Source organism: Eublepharis macularius, chromosome 2 (assembly GCF_028583425.1).
Source record: "Eublepharis macularius isolate TG4126 chromosome 2, MPM_Emac_v1.0, whole genome shotgun sequence".
NCBI lineage: Eukaryota > Metazoa > Chordata > Lepidosauria > Squamata > Eublepharidae > Eublepharis > Eublepharis macularius.
The window spans coordinates 52245072-52263987 of record NC_072791.1 but is presented as its reverse complement, the minus strand read 5'-3'; the positions used below and the strand labels follow the sequence as shown (position 1 = coordinate 52263987).

General features: G+C 44.3%; 1 protein-coding gene across 1 annotated transcript in view; it reads left to right on the top strand.

Moving 5' to 3' along the window:
• The first annotated feature begins 1886 nt into the window (after window positions 1–1886).
• The window catches only part of AKAP6 (A-kinase anchoring protein 6), a 290855-nt gene continuing 273825 nt past the window's right edge, over window positions 1887–18916 (top strand). Inside the window, exon 1 of the mRNA XM_054972742.1 lies at window positions 1887–2210. Within this exon, the coding sequence (XP_054828717.1) occupies window positions 1887–2210 (324 nt within the window). The remainder of the gene's footprint in view (window positions 2211–18916) is intronic.

Genomic DNA, 18916 nt, shown 5'->3' with positions numbered 1-18916 from the left:
TGGCAACAGAGGATAGGCTGAATGAATATTTGTTGGGGATGCTTTAGGCTGTTCCTGCTTTGGGCAGGGGATTGGACTAGATGGTCTATAAGGCCCCTTCCAACTCTGTGATTCTATCGGCCAGGCTACAAGTGATGAATGACACAGGTTGGACACTTGTAAGTTTCCCTCAAGTTTTGATGGGAAATGTAGGCAGCTTGGTGGAATGTTGGACAAGTGACAGTTGAAAAGTCCATTGGACAGCAGTCGGAGAGCCAAACTGTAAAACCAGGACGCCTACATTTCCCATTTCCCAAGCTGACAAGTATCCAACCTGTGTCGTTTGTCACTTGTAGCCTGGCCCTATGATTCAAACTAGAGAATCCCACCAGAACCAAACTGAAGCAAGGGATGCTGTTAAGACCAACAGAAGCAGTATTGCCCAAAGATGCCAGGCAAAACTCAGGGCAAATGCAAGTCCAACAGAACCAACATTAGACCAGAGAATCCCAGCATCCAACTAGCCATCCAGTAATATCAAGGCAGCTCCAGACCTAGCAATGACATATGGCAAGCAAGCAACCCTCTCTCTCTTTCTCACACACACACACACACTAATACTGCCTCCCACCCCTCTTCCTGTTGCCTGGGAAGCTTGCAATGAGAGGGAACAGGCTACTGTAAGCTTTAAAATGCTGATATTCCCAAATATATCAGGATTATTGTTGTACTGAATATGTCTGAATAAGCTCGATTTATCTGGTTATATCCAAATAATAGGTATTATTTGGGTATATATTTGGCTTGGGAATACCAAATCACACAACCACTAGACCTGAGTATTTTATGGTTTATTTGGTCCTTTTGCTTTGCTTCATGAAACAATATTCAGCATCTGCTTCTGCATCTACTTATTAATTGAAAACATTCCTATTTCACCTTTCCATCCAAAATGGATCCATCACATTAAAGTACCAAATAAAATAAAAGCATAATAAAATGAAACACAACAACAACCACTCAATAAGAGAGTTTGCTTTAGGCAGAAAACAACACAGAATAATTACATCACAGCAGAGTCACAATTCAAAGTCCCTCTGAAATGATAATACTACCTTCCTGTCAGAATGTTAATTTATTCCTTAGGAATTAAAATAATGTTAGCTTCTGACCAGTTCGAGGCTTCATCTTGGTGGACAATAGATTATTACAAACTTCTGTTAAATGTACTGCAGGATCTAATTTAAAAATCTTATAAAATTCTGGGCCAACTTCATTGTTTCTAGGATTTCTTGTTTTGTGATTGTGGCCTCCAAAAGCACCTTGTGGCACTCAGCTAACCATTTAATTTAATGATATTCTTGAAAATAGTTTCTGATTGTTTGTATACTTATATTATTAGATGCATATAATTTTTTATAAAAGGCTAATGAGATCTCTGCAATTTCCCTGAACTTACCTGCAGCCTCCCAGAGGTATCTCTAATACATTTTAAACCCCAGGTTCCAGTCCTTACAGCTATACTTCAAAATAAGTAAAAAATGGCTTGTGAAATCTCAGAAAATGGTGGCTGGATGCTGGGAATTTTTATGGTCGGGGGATGCTTTACTTGCATGCTTGATGCAGGTTTTAGCTTCTGTTGAAGCTGAATTTAAGTTACGTTTTTCAAACTTCTAAAATGTAAATATGCACAGTAGCTTTTAGTGCTTTTAAGGGTTAAGCAAGGCAGAATCCGGCATGCACCCATCAGCTAATAATTAATGTAATAAATTATGGGTAAGCAAATGAAGTGTGTATTTGAAGAAAAACACAAGGTTCAGTTAATCCATGTTCTTTCTTTTAAAACACCCTCCCTTCTCTTTCATATGTACTGCAGATTTGGGAAGAATTATGGTCTAGAGCTCCCAATGTTAGCCATGGAAGTAGCACTTTCCCCCATCATGTCTCAGGAACTGGATTCTGTAGCTACTGATGCATCCCCTATGGTCATCCACATGACTCCCACCACTGAGCAAGATGGCCAAGAAGGTGGGATGAAAGATCTTGACTCTGGGCAGCAGTATGAGAAGCCTCCCCCTCTCCATACGGGAGCTGACTGGAAGATTGTTCTCCACTTGCCAGAAATTGAGACATGGCTCCGGATGACGTCAGAAAGGGTCAGGGATCTGACGTACTCGGTGCAGCAGGACTCTGACAGCAAGCATGTGGATGTGCATTTGGTGCAGCTCAAAGTAAGCTTAAATATTATTTTACCCTGCTGTGTTTCTTGTTGTAATGGCAGAAGGAGGAGGGATGCAACAGCTTATTTCCGTATACTTACTTATACTGGTGAAAATTTCTTACCTAGAGACAAACACAGATTTGGCTAATTAATGTAGTGGCATGTATAGGTGTGTAGAGCACTTTGGGAGTGTATTAAAAGGTACAGGAAAGGGTCACATAAAGATACTAGCAGTGCAAACACTAAGCCAGCAGGGGAAAAGGCTAAAAGAGAATGAAAAGGATCAAAGGGCTCAAAAGAACCACAGAGAGGGGGTGCTTAAGAAGAGACAGGAAAAGCCCCCAAAGCACTTGTTAGGAATGCTGTCTTTACATGCTAGGTCACCTATATAAGACGTAAATGAGGCTGATTAATAATGACGGTTGGTATGAGTCCAAGTTCAGATTGGGCAATATGGATAAATTTGGGCTAGGATTGGAAATTAGGTACTTGAGTATGCAGCGGGAAAACAAGGGATGAGTGATTGATAGAATATAGGGGTTAAAAGGATATGTTCCAGTCCAATTTTTCAGGAATTCAATCAATTTTATTCATAATTTATGTATTTTCCATGCGTAAAATATGCTTAAGAAGGAGAAAGGTTTTATCACATAGATTTGAATACAAAAGTTTTAAAAATGTACATGGCCCACTAAGAAAAAGAAGAAAAAATATTTTAAAATCCCATTGTAAGTAGAATAGCCATATATCCAGTGAGGAAGAACTTGATGTACAGTACCTCATCTGTATTTGCTGTCTGTTAGAGGATCTGTGGATTGGAGTCTAGGTGTAAAGCTGACACAGCTTGATCCTATAATCATAGGAGCTGGTTGTGGCAATGGAATAATCTCTGATGGCTGAAGAGTAGTGCCATCCAAATGGAGGACCCACAAGGACTCCTGGGGGGGGGAGTTTCATGTCCTTACTCCCTCTCTCCTATTTGTTTTTCTTCTTTGCCTCCCCCCTGCCCCACAGTGATGCAGTCCCTCCCTTTTCCTTCTCACCCACACATCCACCCACCTGCCTACCTACCTTTTCTATTTCTCCCTAGCAGCTTCTGCCCCTCACTCATTCAATTCATCTATCTTTTTCTCACCCCCCTCTCCATCTTTAGCTTTCCCTTTTTACCATGTTTGCTTCTTCCCCTTCTAGGTTTACATTCCTTTCCTCCTGCTTTTGACCATTTTTACACACTCTCTCTCTTTCCCCATTCCCCCCGCCCCTCCCTGGCAGTGACCTGGGCTTGGAATCTTCTGCAGTGTTGGTTGAGGATTGTCTATCAACCCCCTGGATACGTGCAGAGATCTCAAAACATAGTCTCAGTGGCACAATTTTCTTGAAGAAACAAGTTTTGGTTTTATGAAGTTTAAGTTTTTCTGGACTTCTATTTTTTTAATGTATTTTTTAAATACATTTCAAATTTTTCACAAACCTGAGGCTTCCTTCAGGCTCGTAGAAAATATTTTGATCCACGTTCTGGCCTTGTTCAGAATTAGATATAATGATAATGTAGCATTTTTAAGAATGAATGGATAGATAAATAGATTTTATATTTTTATGGATTTCTCAAGAACAACATTTGAATGTGCACAGAAGAAATGGGAAAATAACATGTGGGCCTCGTTATGCAGGGCCAAACAAACATGCATCTGACCACAATAATTGGAGGAAGGTTTTAATAGTCATTATGCAATGAAAATGTTAAATTAAAAACAAGGAAGATGAGAATTTTACTCCAAAACACCATATGGGTCTTAAAATGGAGCCCTTAAAAAAAATCTAAATTGGTATGTTACCTTATTCAAAGCCTACTTTTTGCTGAGACTCAATCAGACAGCATGACTGCCAATAAATGAGTCAATAGAACTAGACTGCCAATAAATGAGTCAATAGAACTAGAATTACAGAAGGAGGAACTAATTTTTTTATAAAAAACAGTATAAGAAATGGCATAAAATGCAGACAATAGAATTACTGAAATAGAAAACACCACAATAAGATCATGATAATGCACATAATGAACACTGAAACAATCCTATTCCATTTATCAAAGCATCCCCTTGAACAATTTCTTTTATGTGGGATGATAGGAAGTGTGGGAGCCTTTCTGACTTCCTCAGGCAGGCTGTTCCACATCATGGAAACCGCCAAAAAGAATGCACCTATGTGGGCAGCTGTTGATCTTGTGCGCCATGTGCTGGAGCTTCTCAGTATTTTTTTCCTTTCTGGTATTGCTTACTCGCATTGCATTGAAGGACGTTTTTCCTTTTCCCACCTCCAAAATTTTGAGGTGATATGTCAAGCAGCACATGGTAATGAAAGGAACAATAGCCTCAAAAGCCTTACTGTTATATGGAGTTTATTACCCTCTGGACTGGAGCTGTTGTCTCCAAATAATCATACATACACGCCTTCTCTTTCTCGTATACACACACATCCCAGTGCCTTCACCGTATTTCTCTTTTGTTTGTTTAGTCCATTGTTCTTTAGTCTATCTTTCATCCAAGGAGGTATGGTAATATTCTCCCCTCCTCTATTTTATCCTTACAACAATGTTGGCATGATAGGTTAGGCCGAGGGAGAGTTACGGGCCCAAAGTCACCAGGGCTTCCAAGAGCCATCATGAGTCCCTGGACAAAAATGCCATATGGTCCCCTCATATGAAGAAGAATGTACTGTCGAGTTGCAGCTGACTCATGGCAACCCCAACCATGGGGGTGTTCAAGGCATGAGATGAGCAAAAGTAGCTTGCCATTGCCTTCCTCAGTGAAGCAAAACCCCTCATCTAAAACAAATATCATAAAACAAATCACTTGGCTTTCTGTTCCTGATAACAGAATAATAATTGCAAAAGGATATGGTGCACCCCCCCCCAATAACAAACTAGGAGCAAGCAGAATCAGGAATCCTCTCCAGCCAAGAGCCTAGTCAGAACACTGAAGCACACATGCAATTAATGGGAGAGACATGCACAGGTAGGGATCCCAGGTGCCCACCGGCAGCGGATAATCTCCCAGCGGTTTACCTGCTTGCCTGCCAGTCACTGGTCCACTGGCAGGCATCCCAGGAACACATGCAGTGCTTGAGCTCCCGGCGGATGCGATGATGTCACTTCCAGAAGTGATGTCGTTGCTGTGGCTGCATGAATGCTCCTGTGCTTTGTTTGGGTCTGATTCTCAAAGAATTGGCCCTGCATGGAGCACAGCAGTTCCTGTAGCCAGCATGATGACATCACTTCCGGAAGTGACATCATCATGTTGACACCGGGAGTGTGTGCACACTTTGTGAACGTGTGTGGAGCAGAATCTTGGTAAGTACCAGCCGCCGCCCCCCTGCTGGGAGGGTATAGGGACCTAGAAACCCTAAACATGGGTAGAATAACCAGGTGGGGGGGGGGGAGATTAGGGCATGCAAGACATTTACTGGACCCATGTTTGCTTCAGCCTTGTAGCCATGAAGAGCTTTCTTTTTTAAAAAGCACTGCAAAAAAGGCAACAAAAGAACTGACTACCAGGAATCTGTTTGCTTCCTGGGCTCTGCTCCCCCTAGTGTCTCCAGGCAGAACGGTATCAAAAAATAGATGAAAAGCATTTTCTGAATGCATGATTTATCCAGGTTCTGGGCCACTCAAGAGCTGACGAGCCTCGGGAATTTTGTCCCCTTGTCCTCATCTGTCAGAAGCTCTGAAAGTCACCCTGTAAGCTTCGTGGCAGAGTGAGGATTTCAACCTGAGTCTCTTGGATCCCAGTCCGACACTCTAACCACTGTACTCTTGATGCTTTTGTAGTTGACGCTTTTCCATGCAGTTCTCTGAAGCGAAACACTAAGAAAGTCATTACATTTCTATCCAATAAATGTTTTATATATCCTGAGAATCCCTGTATGAACTTTAGACAAATTACAGAAGACATCCCTGCAGGGACTTTGACAATAATTTCACCAATTATTTTTTTTAAAGGATAAAAAAGTGAATTCATTTTTAGAGCTTTTTCTTTAGCACTCCCTTGCGTGCTATGATGAATTCTAATAATTCTGTTGTATACGACCAGTGGTGTATAATTACCATCCTTAAAAGGAACAGTTGCTGCTGGCATGGTTACTAATGGGTGATTTCTACTGCACAGACTAGCATAGTTCCTTCCTAAGCAGAATTACACTCTTCTAAACACACTGCAGTCAATGGGTTTAGAAGGTATAACTTCGACAAGGAAGGCATTGTTTTTGTTCTACAGGACAGTAGAAGGAATAGGTTGCAAAACGAAGCTGGAATGATTATATTGCATCTGGCATCATTCCATACAGGTTTTGACAACAGAGCGACTGGAATGAAGGTCAGTCCAAATTCTGAATAAAGCTTTGCCATGGCAGCTTACTGTGGTTTTATCTTGGTTACAAATCCTGGCTTTTAAAGAAGAGTGGAAAGCATAGTTTGTGGTTCAGATGTAACTGCAAAGTGTGGTTTGTTGTGAATCTAAAATCTGTAAAAAAAAGAAGAACAGGGGAGGAACCCTTCTGGCTCCTAACGTAATGCCAATCTTGGTTTATCAATCATCATAATATATATACAGTAGTGAAGACGTGCCTGGGGAGTTTTCTGCTTGTACACTTAACACTGGGCTTTCTGGATATCTGATCTATGTGGATCATGTCTACTTTGGGCCACTGTAATTTTGCACTTAAGGGGGTCAAACCAAAGTGGTGTCTGTTTATTTTTTCTGCACTAGAAAAATGCCTTGTTTCTGCTGCAGGCTTTCTGGGGAACACATCAGTTTCATCAACTGATCTGCTGAGGAAATTAACATTTTTTTTTGAAAGGTAGCAATGTTGCAACACTGCTGTTTAATTTTTTTAATGCCAAAAAAATAATGAACTAAAAACTACAGAAAGCACAGAGGGAAATCCTAAATTTTCAAGTGGGATTTGGGGGTATCTGAAGAGTTTTTGAGTTAGTCATATTGCATCCTTTCCCCCCATCAGCTACAAGGTTGTTGTTTTTTAAGCACCAGCATTGCAGCCCCGTATACTTCATTATGCCTCTTAAATACTCTGTTCTGTGACTCTCTGAATAACAGTGCTTCCGGTTGTTCAAAATCATGATGTAAAATTCTATAATTTAACTAACATTAAGGATGTGATTTTTCTTGGTAATGTCAGCGAGTCTGATCCGTATATAACCGTTTTATAGCATAGCTGCTTAAATGAGTTAAGACATCTCCCACTCACAAATAAAGACCAGGCACCCTTGAAACAAAACTTTAGTATACTCAGTATAATAATCCACCTTGAGTTTCATTGAGAAAAGCAAACAATAAAATGAATGAATAAATAAATAATAAAACAGAAGAACAGGGAGAGATTAATTTGATAGCATTGTCAAGAGAACAGGCCACACAGACCCTTCTGGTCTTAAAATCAGTCAATTTACAGTCATAACTGTGCCATCTTTCCAGTCACCAATCAGAAATCTGTATCTCTGTGTCATACTGATGCTGTTGCATCAGGAGAGGAAGAGTTGGTCTGCTAACAATATAGAAAGGGCTATTTTCACAGATGATATTGCCAGACCCTACTTCTGTGACATGCCTCGTAGTGAACTGTATGACAAAGTAAATACAGTTGGGGGAAGTAGTGTTGTTGCATCAGGCTGACTCACTATTTGCTCTTTGGGAGTAACGGTAAAACTGCAGACGTGTCTGGCTTTTGAAGAAAAGTTATATCTCAAATATTTATGTTTCCTAGTAGAGCCAAATATTTGGTGACTGAGTGTAACATGGCCCTCAATGAACCTGCATCAGGAATTGAAGAGGTAGAGAAATGTGCATATAGGTAAAGTGGTAGAATGGTATCCGTAACTGTGAGAATGGACTTAAGCTGACAAAACATGAGAAACTTTTTAGAAGACATGGTGGCACAAATTATAATTGGGAATTTCAGAATTTTGTGAAATATGGCGAAGTGACTACCTGAGTGAGCATATCTCTAGATAAAACTGAACAAGCTTAAATCATAAATATGATTATTCAAATAGTTCATGGGTCACAAATAGTCTTACCACATTCCAGTTTATGGCAGAAGATCTCCTGTCCACTGCCACTGCTGCCAGCCACTACTCAGATGGGTGGTGGGAGAAAACTGGCCCGTGAAAAGGTGAGGGTGCAATTGTCACCCCCAGTACAATGATACAACTTGTGGCATGACCTGGCACAATGATGCAAATTCCAACAACACCCCAGCATGATGACATCATTTCTGGATCCTGCTTGAAGTTGCATCATCATGTTGGGGGCGGGGTGACAATTGCACCCTCCCCCCTGTAAGTTCCCATTTCCTACTGGTTGCCATGCCATGCCTGGCAAGCCTATTTACAAATTAGCTTAGTGAACAGACCATAGACTACATTGAACAGACCACAGTTCTGGCAAGAGAGAGCTGTCACTCCACCCAACCCCATATCCGGTACTATGTTGGCCTGATTTCATTGTTCCCTTCTCTCACCTGGTGCACATTGTAAAATCAAATTAATAAGGATTTTCTTGGTAGTATTGTTGGGAAACTACATGTTTAAAGAGACCATGAAGCCTTCCAGACAGAGTAGGCACATTTTTTTTCTAACATTGATAATTATGTTTGTTAGCAGTCTCCAATTTCCAGTCCTTCTATGAAATTTATCCTTGTAACCAACACTTTACTCCTTCTTTAATTAAAGGCTTGCCATTTATCCTAGGATCTGGTAACATTGTTCCGGCTAACATGTGTAGGTGTTAAAAGTCACAGTACACACACATACCCAAATAAGCATAGTGTAATTTCCCATCCCACAGCTTAATCTATGCACCTCAATGGTTTGTGAATTTTAGCTGGTAATTGTGCTGTTGAGATTAAAGCAAGTTAAATAAGGAAAGTATCCGTGGGCAGATAATCCCTTTTGAAGATACAAATAGTTGGATCTGAGAGATTACAACATACTGATATTTATCAGCAAGAGAAACTAACTTTTAAGTGTCACCCACACTGGGATTCTTTTTAATTCCTCCATATGTCTGTGAGTGAGTGAGTGAGTGAGTGAGTGAGTGAGTGTGTAAAATTGCAGTGAGCCCTTTCAGTCACATTTATGCTCTCACATTTTTGTATTGTTCTTTAGCAAGTTTCTCAAAATGTTCTCATTTATTTTTCAATGAATGAAAATGCCTTGAATCTACACCTTCCCGTTTTCACTCTCACCTATTTATAATCATATGGATAGGGAAGGTCCTCATGAGGGAAGAGCTAGAGTTAGAATCAGGGTACCCTTTCCACATTCCCACATGCCAAACTGTTCTTGAGGCTCTCCTGTCCCTGGAAAGTAGCTTTTCAGGTGGGAAGGCAGGAAATTATGTTCTGTGAACAAAACCCCATACTTGGTTTTACAGATTCTTTTCTCTGCCACACTGGCTTTAAATTTTAACTAATATTAGCAATGAGATTCTAGTAGCCAAAAAATTAAGAGCAAGGAGATAGCAGCAAGGCCTGTTGCAGTGTGAACTCTACGGGGATTTTGTGGAGTAGTCTGGGATTTCAAACAGCTGACACCAGGCCTGTTTATGAATTCTGTGCTCTTTTTCATGCCAGGCTAGATTTAACTCATCTTGGATTTAGAAGGATAATGTTTAAACTCTACTGATACGTGAAGCAGCATTTGGGAAGAATATCCACTCCTGTCCCTTATGTCCTTGTCACACCTGCGGATGTGGTTGAATTGTTAAGATGAGGCATTTCCCGTATGTTTTGTGCCTGCCTATGTTCACAGATAGATAGCCAAGCCCATCAAGCTAGTTCAGAGGAAAGGGACTGGGATGAGGGTTTAAAGCCCTGTATAGCGATGAATGTAATATGCCTTGGAAAAATTGCTAGTGCTAAGAATAGTAACGATGGCTTCTTACATGAGGCTTCTTCATCTCTAACTTGAAAATGCCAAGAAAAGTCCATGATTTTTCTTTCATGTTCCTTTTTTTGTTAGCTGCTTTCATCTTTTCTTCTCTAAGGTTTCTAAATACAACTTCTGTTTCAGTTGCATTTCCATACTTTCCTTTCTCATTCTTGAACCGTTCCCAAAGGACCATTGCACATCAATCGTGGCCCATTTAGGGTTGTCAGTTCTGGATTGGAAATTCCTAGAGATTTGGGGGGGGGGGGTTGAGACTGGGGAAAGCAGGTTTGGAGGAGGGGGAGAGAACTGAGCAGGATACAATGCCGTGAAGTCCACCCTCCAAAGCAGCTATTTCCTCTAGGGGAATAGATCTCTCTAGTCTGGAGATCTACTGTAATCCTGGGAGATATCCAGGGCCCACCTGGATGCTGGAAACGCTAGACACATTTGGTCTGTGATAGAGTTGCCATCAGTTCTTCCAGAACTACAACTGATTTCCAGACTGCAGTGCTCAGTTCTCCTGGAGAAAAGGGCAACTTTTGATGGTAGACTAAAGAATCAAACCCCCACCATGCTCTCTCCTCAAATTCCTCCCTCCCAAGGCTCTGCCCTCAGATCTCCAGGAATTTCTCCAGCCAGAGTTGGCAAGCTTAGTCTCAGATAGCATGGGGGGGGGGAAACACCCCAGTGCCCTGAATTAAGTACAGGCAGTTTGTTGTATGGAAACAGTTGCCACATAGAGCTATTTAAAGCCAGGATTTCGCGTAGGCAGGCCGCAATGCTTTACACTTCCTCAGTTCAGTGTTCTCCTGCCCACCCATTTCATTCATGTTTGACCTTGACTGGTGTGATTTGCTCAGAACTTTCTCTCCCTCTCTGCTGACTGGGCCACTTTGCAAAGCAAACCCTCCTTCCTGTTGTTGGGCTGGTGCCCACATGCTGAAAGAAAGAACACCGGGAAGGTGGAACACAGAAAAGAAATGCCGCAGTAGGAATGGCTAAGCTGAGAAATGGCCAGGCAGAAGAGACAGGGTGGAATAAAGTGTATCGTATTCTCTTTCTCCTTCCTCACTGCTCTTGAGCTTGCCAGAATGTAGCAGAATAACTGCAGGCTAATCCAGACTCAAGGACTTCTTGCACTGTTGTTTTGGTGGTTAGATAACAACTAAAGTCAGCATGCTTTGTCAGGAATATTAAGGTATAGATATGCAAGCAATGCTTTTGAGTTTGCTTTTTATGGAAAAGCGTGTGTTTCATTATTTAAAGTACAAATAACTTTAACCATTCTTTTTTTCTTGTGAACAAGCAGACTCCTACTTCTATCCTCTGGTCTTTTTCTAGAAGAAAAAAAAGCACATTTATTTTTATATATATAGTTTAAAATGTGTACTGTGTCCTTCCAAAAAAAGACTTAAGGTGGCGGTACTGGTCAAGAGTGTGTGTGTGTGTGTGTTTGTGTGTATACTGCAGAACCTATCTACAGATTAATGAGAGTGAATGGGGGAGGGAGAATAAATGCAATGCATATTTATGCTTTTTCAAAAAACACTTAACAATGAATTAGCTCACTCATTTTTGAGTAATAAGTTGCCAGTAACTGTCGACAGACTCAGAGCTAAACTACATGTAACAAATTACATGAGGATGCTCAAGTGAAGGGAGACACGATGTTAGCTGAGAAGCTCTACAGAGCCTGCAAAGATCACTCCTCAGAGGGTTTTGTTAATTTCCTCTTTGCCTTTCTGAGGGCCAAGCTACACATGACGAATGACACTTGAACGGCAAGTGTATTTGCAACCCCAGCCGGAAAGAAGAGACAGACACAGACTTGGAATAAAGGGCCGTTTATTAAAATGACCATAAAGGTAATGCACGGCAAGAGCTAACTAAGCGGTACAGGTCAAGCCCTGGGGTCAACTCCGGACCTCCGCCTTGACCTGTCTGGGCGAGCCCCAATGCCCCGGGTGTAGGCCATCTCAGGAATGGCTGCAACCCGGCCAGCTAGGCCCTCGGATCCCCACTCAAGCACCTGTTGCGCCCCAGCCGCCCAAGCATGAGGTTAGGCCTTGTTCCCGGGGATCCACTCAGGTGTCTGCCCTCCCTGACGGTAGCCGCCCAAGCATACCGCCCTAATGACAGACCCTGTTCCCCAACCTTGGGGAATGCCACAGGGGCTCACTGGCCCGCACCCTATTCCCAAAATCTGCCACCGCAAGGGTCAAGCCTCTGCTTAGACCCTCGCGCCCCACAGGTGGCCTAGAGCCACCCAAAGCCCTTGCCGTAGGTCATCTAGGAATATATCATTGCCCTCAGGTGACAGATGGACACCATCTCCTCTGTAGAGGTGGACAAATTCGGCCCTAATCTTGGGGTGTGGCAAATAAATACCCAAGCCTTGCCCCAAAGACCTCTTAATGGTGTGGTTAGCCTTATGTCAGGCCCTCTCTATTGCCCTGGTGTCAAAGGCCTCCCACCAAACCCGTCGTTGTAGCATCTCTGACCATACTATAAGCACACTCGGCCATTGGCTGCTTATGTATTCAAGGTCCTCAGCTACCTGCATTGACAGGGCCTTGCCCTGTACCAGCCCAAGGTCATTACCACCCAGGTGAATGATCACAATGTGTGGGGGAGGACCTTTCCGTCCCCTAAACAGGAGAGGCAGCAGGCCGGGCCATCTGAGACCACACCTGCCCTGCCAATCCACCGTGGCCACAGCGCACAGGCCCAGCTGGGATCCAAACTGTGTTCTCTTGGCTTGATTGGCCACCCAGAACACCATGCTGTGGCCACAAATCAGGATTCTCTTCCTCTCCTGGCCCGACATGGCACCTGAGGAAAGAACAATTAGTTTGCCATTTAGAACTGATGTAGGGGCCGGACATAGGACCGAAATGCCCTTGACTGCCACCTGCCCACTCTCTGAATTGGCTGCTGAGGGTATCCTATAGCAGCTGCTGTGGAGGCCGCACCAATCCGGAAGGAGTGTGTTCCGAATTTGACCCCCGACAAGCCAATTTTCTTAAGTGCCCTCTCTGTCACTGCCCAAAACTGATATTTAGTCAGTGGGGCCTGATCTTCGTGGCGGAACAAGCCCCCTTGGGCATCCCCACAAAGCGTGACATATTCCTTGAGGGCCTTCACAGGGCACAGCTCCTGCTTAGAGCAGGGGCCCAAAAGCAAGGTGGTCCCCTGCTGCCGCTGGTCTGTCTTGGACCTTCTAATCCCAATGGAGACTTTGTCCCCCACAAATTTAATGTCCTGGGCCTTCAAGGCCCGTCCAGATGCATCTGTACGCGACGAGGCCACCAGCTCACTTACTCGGAGGGCCCCAAAAAATGCCGTTAAGGCAGCAGTGTAAAAAAGCTTCCGTTCAAACACGGATGAGCAGACTTCCGCCCACGCGGTCACCAGCCTCCTCAGCACTGATGGGGAGATGGGCTGCCTCGGGTCCCTTGGCTTTTTAATGCCCCCTAAAAAAGACTCCAAAGCCTGTAGACCAGGAGGCATCAGGGGTGACTTGAAGTTCGGCTTCTAGCAAAAGCTCCTCCCTCCAAAAAGTCACCCCATTAAAGGTGTCAAGGAATTCCTTCCCCACCAACAGGTCATCCCGCCTGCCCTTATTAATTCTTAAACGCTGATGGGGCAACCGTAAGGCCCTCATAGCATCGCACAGCCACCTGAGGAAAGCCCTCCCAGGCACAACTGCCTTACAGGCAAAGTTTAAATGGCCAACTAATTGCTGCAACTCAAGGAGAGATATCTTGGCTCCACTCAAGCAGCCCTCCAATCGAGCCCAAGATCTACCACCGTTTCTAAGGGCAACCTTAATGTCTGTTGAACTGTGTCTAGTTCTATTCCCAAGAACGTTATGACAACAGATGGTGTCTTGGTTTTCTCATGAGTTAAAGGAACCCCCAGTTCCTCAGAAAACTCCATGAACTCTGCCAAAAGCCTGGCACACTGCCCCAAGCCAGCTGGCCCAGACATCATAAAGTCGTCTAAACAATGGATGAATAGTCAGCATCCCTGCGCCTTGGGGAGACCTGAAGAAACCGTTCAAGTACCCTCAGCTTTACTGGGCTGGGCCCCTTTTCCAGGCTCTTGTTGGCCACCACTGCCCCCAAAGCATTTCCCACCCTGTCTTCCTTTGGGGCAGGCAGATTATGGGTGGGTTCCCATGCATGCAGGGCAGTCATGCATATACTTGCCCACTTTCTTGTTGCAAAGCTCCTCGGACGTGAAGTCCCAACAAAGCAGCTGTAATTAAACCTGCTGCCCCGCAGAAGTGCGGGAACCTGAACCCTGAGAGGGTAGAATAATCATATGATCACTCTCGCTCCTATTCCTGAGGTTGGACTTGGCAAGGGCCATGACCTGCACCCACAGCTGTATCAACCAAGCCGTCCCCTCAAAGTCCGTGTACCCCCTGTATATAATATTCATGTATTGGAAAAGGGGGAGAGCCCTACCTGGCTGTGCCCTAGTCAATACCCCTGCATAAACCAGGAACCCAGACAACCAATGAGTCCAGTTCCTGCCAATCTGCCTGCAGCAGATCTTCTCCTTATCCCTATCGTACAGATCATCTATATCCTTCTTCTCCCATTCCCTGAAGAGAAGGGTAAAGACATCCATGTACTAACCCTTTGTATATTCTCCCCCCCCCCGCAGGCAATGCCATATCTCCTGGGGGAAGTGTCCTATAAGGAACCATGCCATATCCCTGGGGTCCATAAGGGGCCAGGCCCATCTGCTTGCCATAACCAAAAGGCCACCAGGCCACCCAGTCACAGACAGAGGGAAGGCCTATCCATCCCAACTGGTAGCACAGCCCGATACAGGCAGTACTTGCGCCTGCTGCAGGTGCAAGGAGCCACTGGCATAACTAGGCCAAATAGTTAGGCCTGCAGAAGGCCAACCAAGCATGGGATGTGTCTCCAAAACAGAAAATGCAGGAGCGCCGGTAGCAGCTACCTGTCCCAAAGAGACCCAGGGCCAAGTGGCACTCCGCTTGGGCAAAGGATCCTTACTGTCAAGCATGGGTTGTTCCACTGCTATGGCAACTTGCCCACTGTCAGCTGACCATTCCTGGTCAATGTCAGCCACACTCTCAGTGTGGCTGCTGCCTCCATCACTTGCCACCACTCCTGATACTCCATCCAGGGCAGAAAGACAAGAGGCAAGATCCTTATTAAAATCAGCCCTGGTCATTCTTTTAGCACCCTTGTGTGGCTGAACAGGTGCAACAGCTGATGCTGTACCACTCCCAGCCCTCTCAAGAGCAACAATGCGCTCCACAAGTTTCTGCCTGCTTGGGCCATCATCTTCGTCTGAGGGAGACAGAGCCCGAGTAGGGTTCCGCTGCACTGGCCTTTTTACAGGCCACTTCCCCATTGATGGGACACCCCCATTTCTGGGCAGCATAAACATTCCCAAATGATGACACAGCAGCCGTTAATAATATGTTGGACTGGCTCGCAGCTTTACCCCTTAACCAACTGTTAACGCTAGCCCTGGCAGGTAGCACTAAGCCCCTGCAAAAGTAACAATTGCAAGGAGCAGTACCAAGCTGCCACATAAGATGGCACCGAGCATGGCCCTGAGAAAATCTGCCTGCCAACAGAATGGCTGTCAGGCAGAGACAGGCCACCAGTAATTCTCCACCACAAGATGGCGCCGAGCACAGCCCTGAGCAAATCTGCCTGCCAACAGAATGGCTGTCAGGCAGAAACAGGCCACCAGTAATTCTCCACCAAAAGATGGCACTGAGCACAGCCCTGAGCAAATCTGACTGCTACCAGAATGGCTGTCAGGCAGAGACAGGCCACCAGACCCTCTTTTATGGCCCACAAGAATATAGGCTTAGGTGCCGCTTTACCAGTAAGCCAAAGTGAAGAACACAGGCTCTGTTTTTAAGTTACTTTATATTGCTTCTTGCCAGGGGTGGGGGGAGGCTAAATGGAAACAAACAGGCTTATGGCAGGAAGAGTGGTTTATGTGTAAGTGGGGGTGGGGAGAGGGCTCTCACCACCCATTCTCTCCAAGACAACTATTAAGGGGAGTGACCACACCCAAGTTGGGCCAAAGTCCCTCTGATACAGCCTAGCTGCCCGCCACCCCAGTGCCCAACCAGCCTGCTCAATTAAACCGCTCAATTACTCTAGCCCCAAAAGGCCCTGAAGCCCTGGCCTGTATTGTGTGCTGCAGCTGCAGGTGCCAGCTGCCTCCAACAGCCTCCAAGAGCTGACTGCTATCGCCGCTTTCCAACTGCCTCCACTGCCGCCATCAATGCTTGTTCAGCACACATTCCTCCCTTCAGCTTCACCACTCAAAGGAAGGCAGAGCAAAGAGCTCTTGCTTCACCGAGCGCTCGAAGAGACTGCAGCTGGAGAGAGCAGAGCCGCCTGGATCAGGCTCTTGGCTCCGCCCCCCAGCTAAGCCCAGGATGCCTGGGAAGGGAGCCTGTCTCCTTTCCTCCAGGGCGGGGCCGCAAAGGACGGCTCCCAGCTTGAGCGGCATTCTGCCGCGCTGGGAGAGCCTCATTCTCCCTGTTCACTTGCCCTCCACTCAATCCACTTGCCGTTCAAGTGTCATTCGTCATGTGTAGCTTGGCCCTGAGGCTCGGTTAATTATTAACAAACCCTCTGAGGGCCAAGCTACAAGTGACGAATGACACTTGAACGGCAAGTGGATTGAGTGGAGCGCAAGTGAACAGGGAGAAATACACTTGCCGTTCAAGTGTCATTCGTCATGTACACATGACGCTTGGCCCTCAGAAAGGCAAAGAGGAAATTAACAAAACCCTCTGAGGAGTGATCTTTGCTGGCTCTGTAGAGAGATGTGAAATTCAAACTACGCTTCCCAGCTAACATTGCGTCTCCCTTCACTTGAGTGTCCTCTTGTAATTCATCTTGTGCAGTTTAGCTCTCAGTTTCCCTCATCCCCTATGCAGCTAATGCATACACAGAAAATGATGTGAATCATCATTTGGGTTATAAGATAAAGCATTATTTATTATTTGGATCCTCTTTCACATGTTATGTTTTTGTTCTTAGATATGGAATAAAAATTTCAGAGCCTCGCAATCCTTTATGCCTGGGATTTTTGTAAAAAAAACACCCAAAACTACCCCAGAATGAATGACTTGATAACTATAGTGTTAATTCTGTTTCTGTGGCTTGCAAACGAAGTATATATGCAGGTCTACCTCAAAGTAAGTCCTACACAGTTCACTCAGACTCATCTTTCTCAATCACACAGATTTAAGGGTATTGTATCAATAATACTGTTAACTGCTACTACTTATAAATCTAAGGTTTGTATTGTAATTGTGTAACAGCACCATCTAGTGTTTTGGGAAAGTAGAGAAAGAAAATTCTTTGTACTAGATTTTCTGGCTGCTTTTCTAGCCAAGTTGCTAGAATTTTTTTACAATTTACGTGAGGCGAATTTATTGTATGTGACCATAGGCCTTCACAATCTAAAATCATTAATTAAAAACAGAACAAAAAATACAAGAATACAGATATAGTTACATACATATAAATAAATTTACTATAAAATGCATTTTGCCTAAAATGTAAACATTAAACAGCATTAAAACTGAATGGTTTCTAATCTATGTTAGGTGTTTACTCTCCTGGCTACCACATTTGCCCTTCTTTTCCTAGCATCCAGGGCATAGAGGGCCATCCTATTCGAAATAAAAGGGTCTGTATCCAAAAGAATAAAATTTAATTTATCAAAGTCAGACAGAAGATGGAGACTAGATAAAATATTCATGAGAAATTTTCCCCTTGGTTCCTGGTATAAGGGACAATTTAAAACATAGTGTGTTAAGTCCTCAATTGAGGTTCCACAGATACATATCTGCTGATCTATGGGTTCTTTTTTGAATCACCTGAGTAGCATCTCAGTTGGCATAGACTGGAAGCGTAATGATGTAAATGCTACCCTAAGCTTATAGACTGATATCAGTCAGATAACGTGTTCTAAAGTGGTCTTTTTTGGAGTTGCTAGAATTTGTGTACCACAAATGCCTCGTCTAGTGCAATATTAGCACATAGCCTGTCTGTTTCAATGCAATCACAACTTCATTTTATTTCTGTTTAGTTTAAGTATTCTGCATTCAATACTGGAGAGCAAGTCTGGTTTGTGACTAGACATGGGCACGAACCTCATTACGAATGCAAAAAACCCACGAACCACCTGATCATCTGTTCATAATCCGGCGGTTTGTGAGGGTCCATAGATAACAAACCAGCATTCTTTGGCAGTCTGGTTCGTTGCGTTCGCCCATGGTTCGTGAAGTCAGACAGTCAGGCACCATCGATCAATTCCCTTGGAAATGGAGCCGGGGGAATGCCTGAACTCTGTCTGCATTCCTTCTGTCACCCTTGAAATCTGAATAGAAGCCCAGCTTACCTTGATTGGCAGGTCTTCCTTCCAACCACAGAGCTGCAAATTGGTTACAATTGGTTACATAGGAGAAGACACCCGGGGGGAGGGAGGGGGAAGGGGGTGTTCTGTAGCCATGGGCACTCCAATCTCATCCCTGCAAACCCTGATAGGCAGTTCTGATGGCCAACCACAGCCCTCCTGCATTGCTCTATGGGACCTCTGCTTATAAAAAGCACTGGGCTCCCAGGCTGGCTTTCACTTTCAGCAAGCAGTGGAGTGTGACAGAGCTGTTTCTTGCTACTTGCTAGCCTTTGGGGAGAGTGACAGAGTATAATTGAGTTGGGATTTTTGGGACAGGGATCTATCTC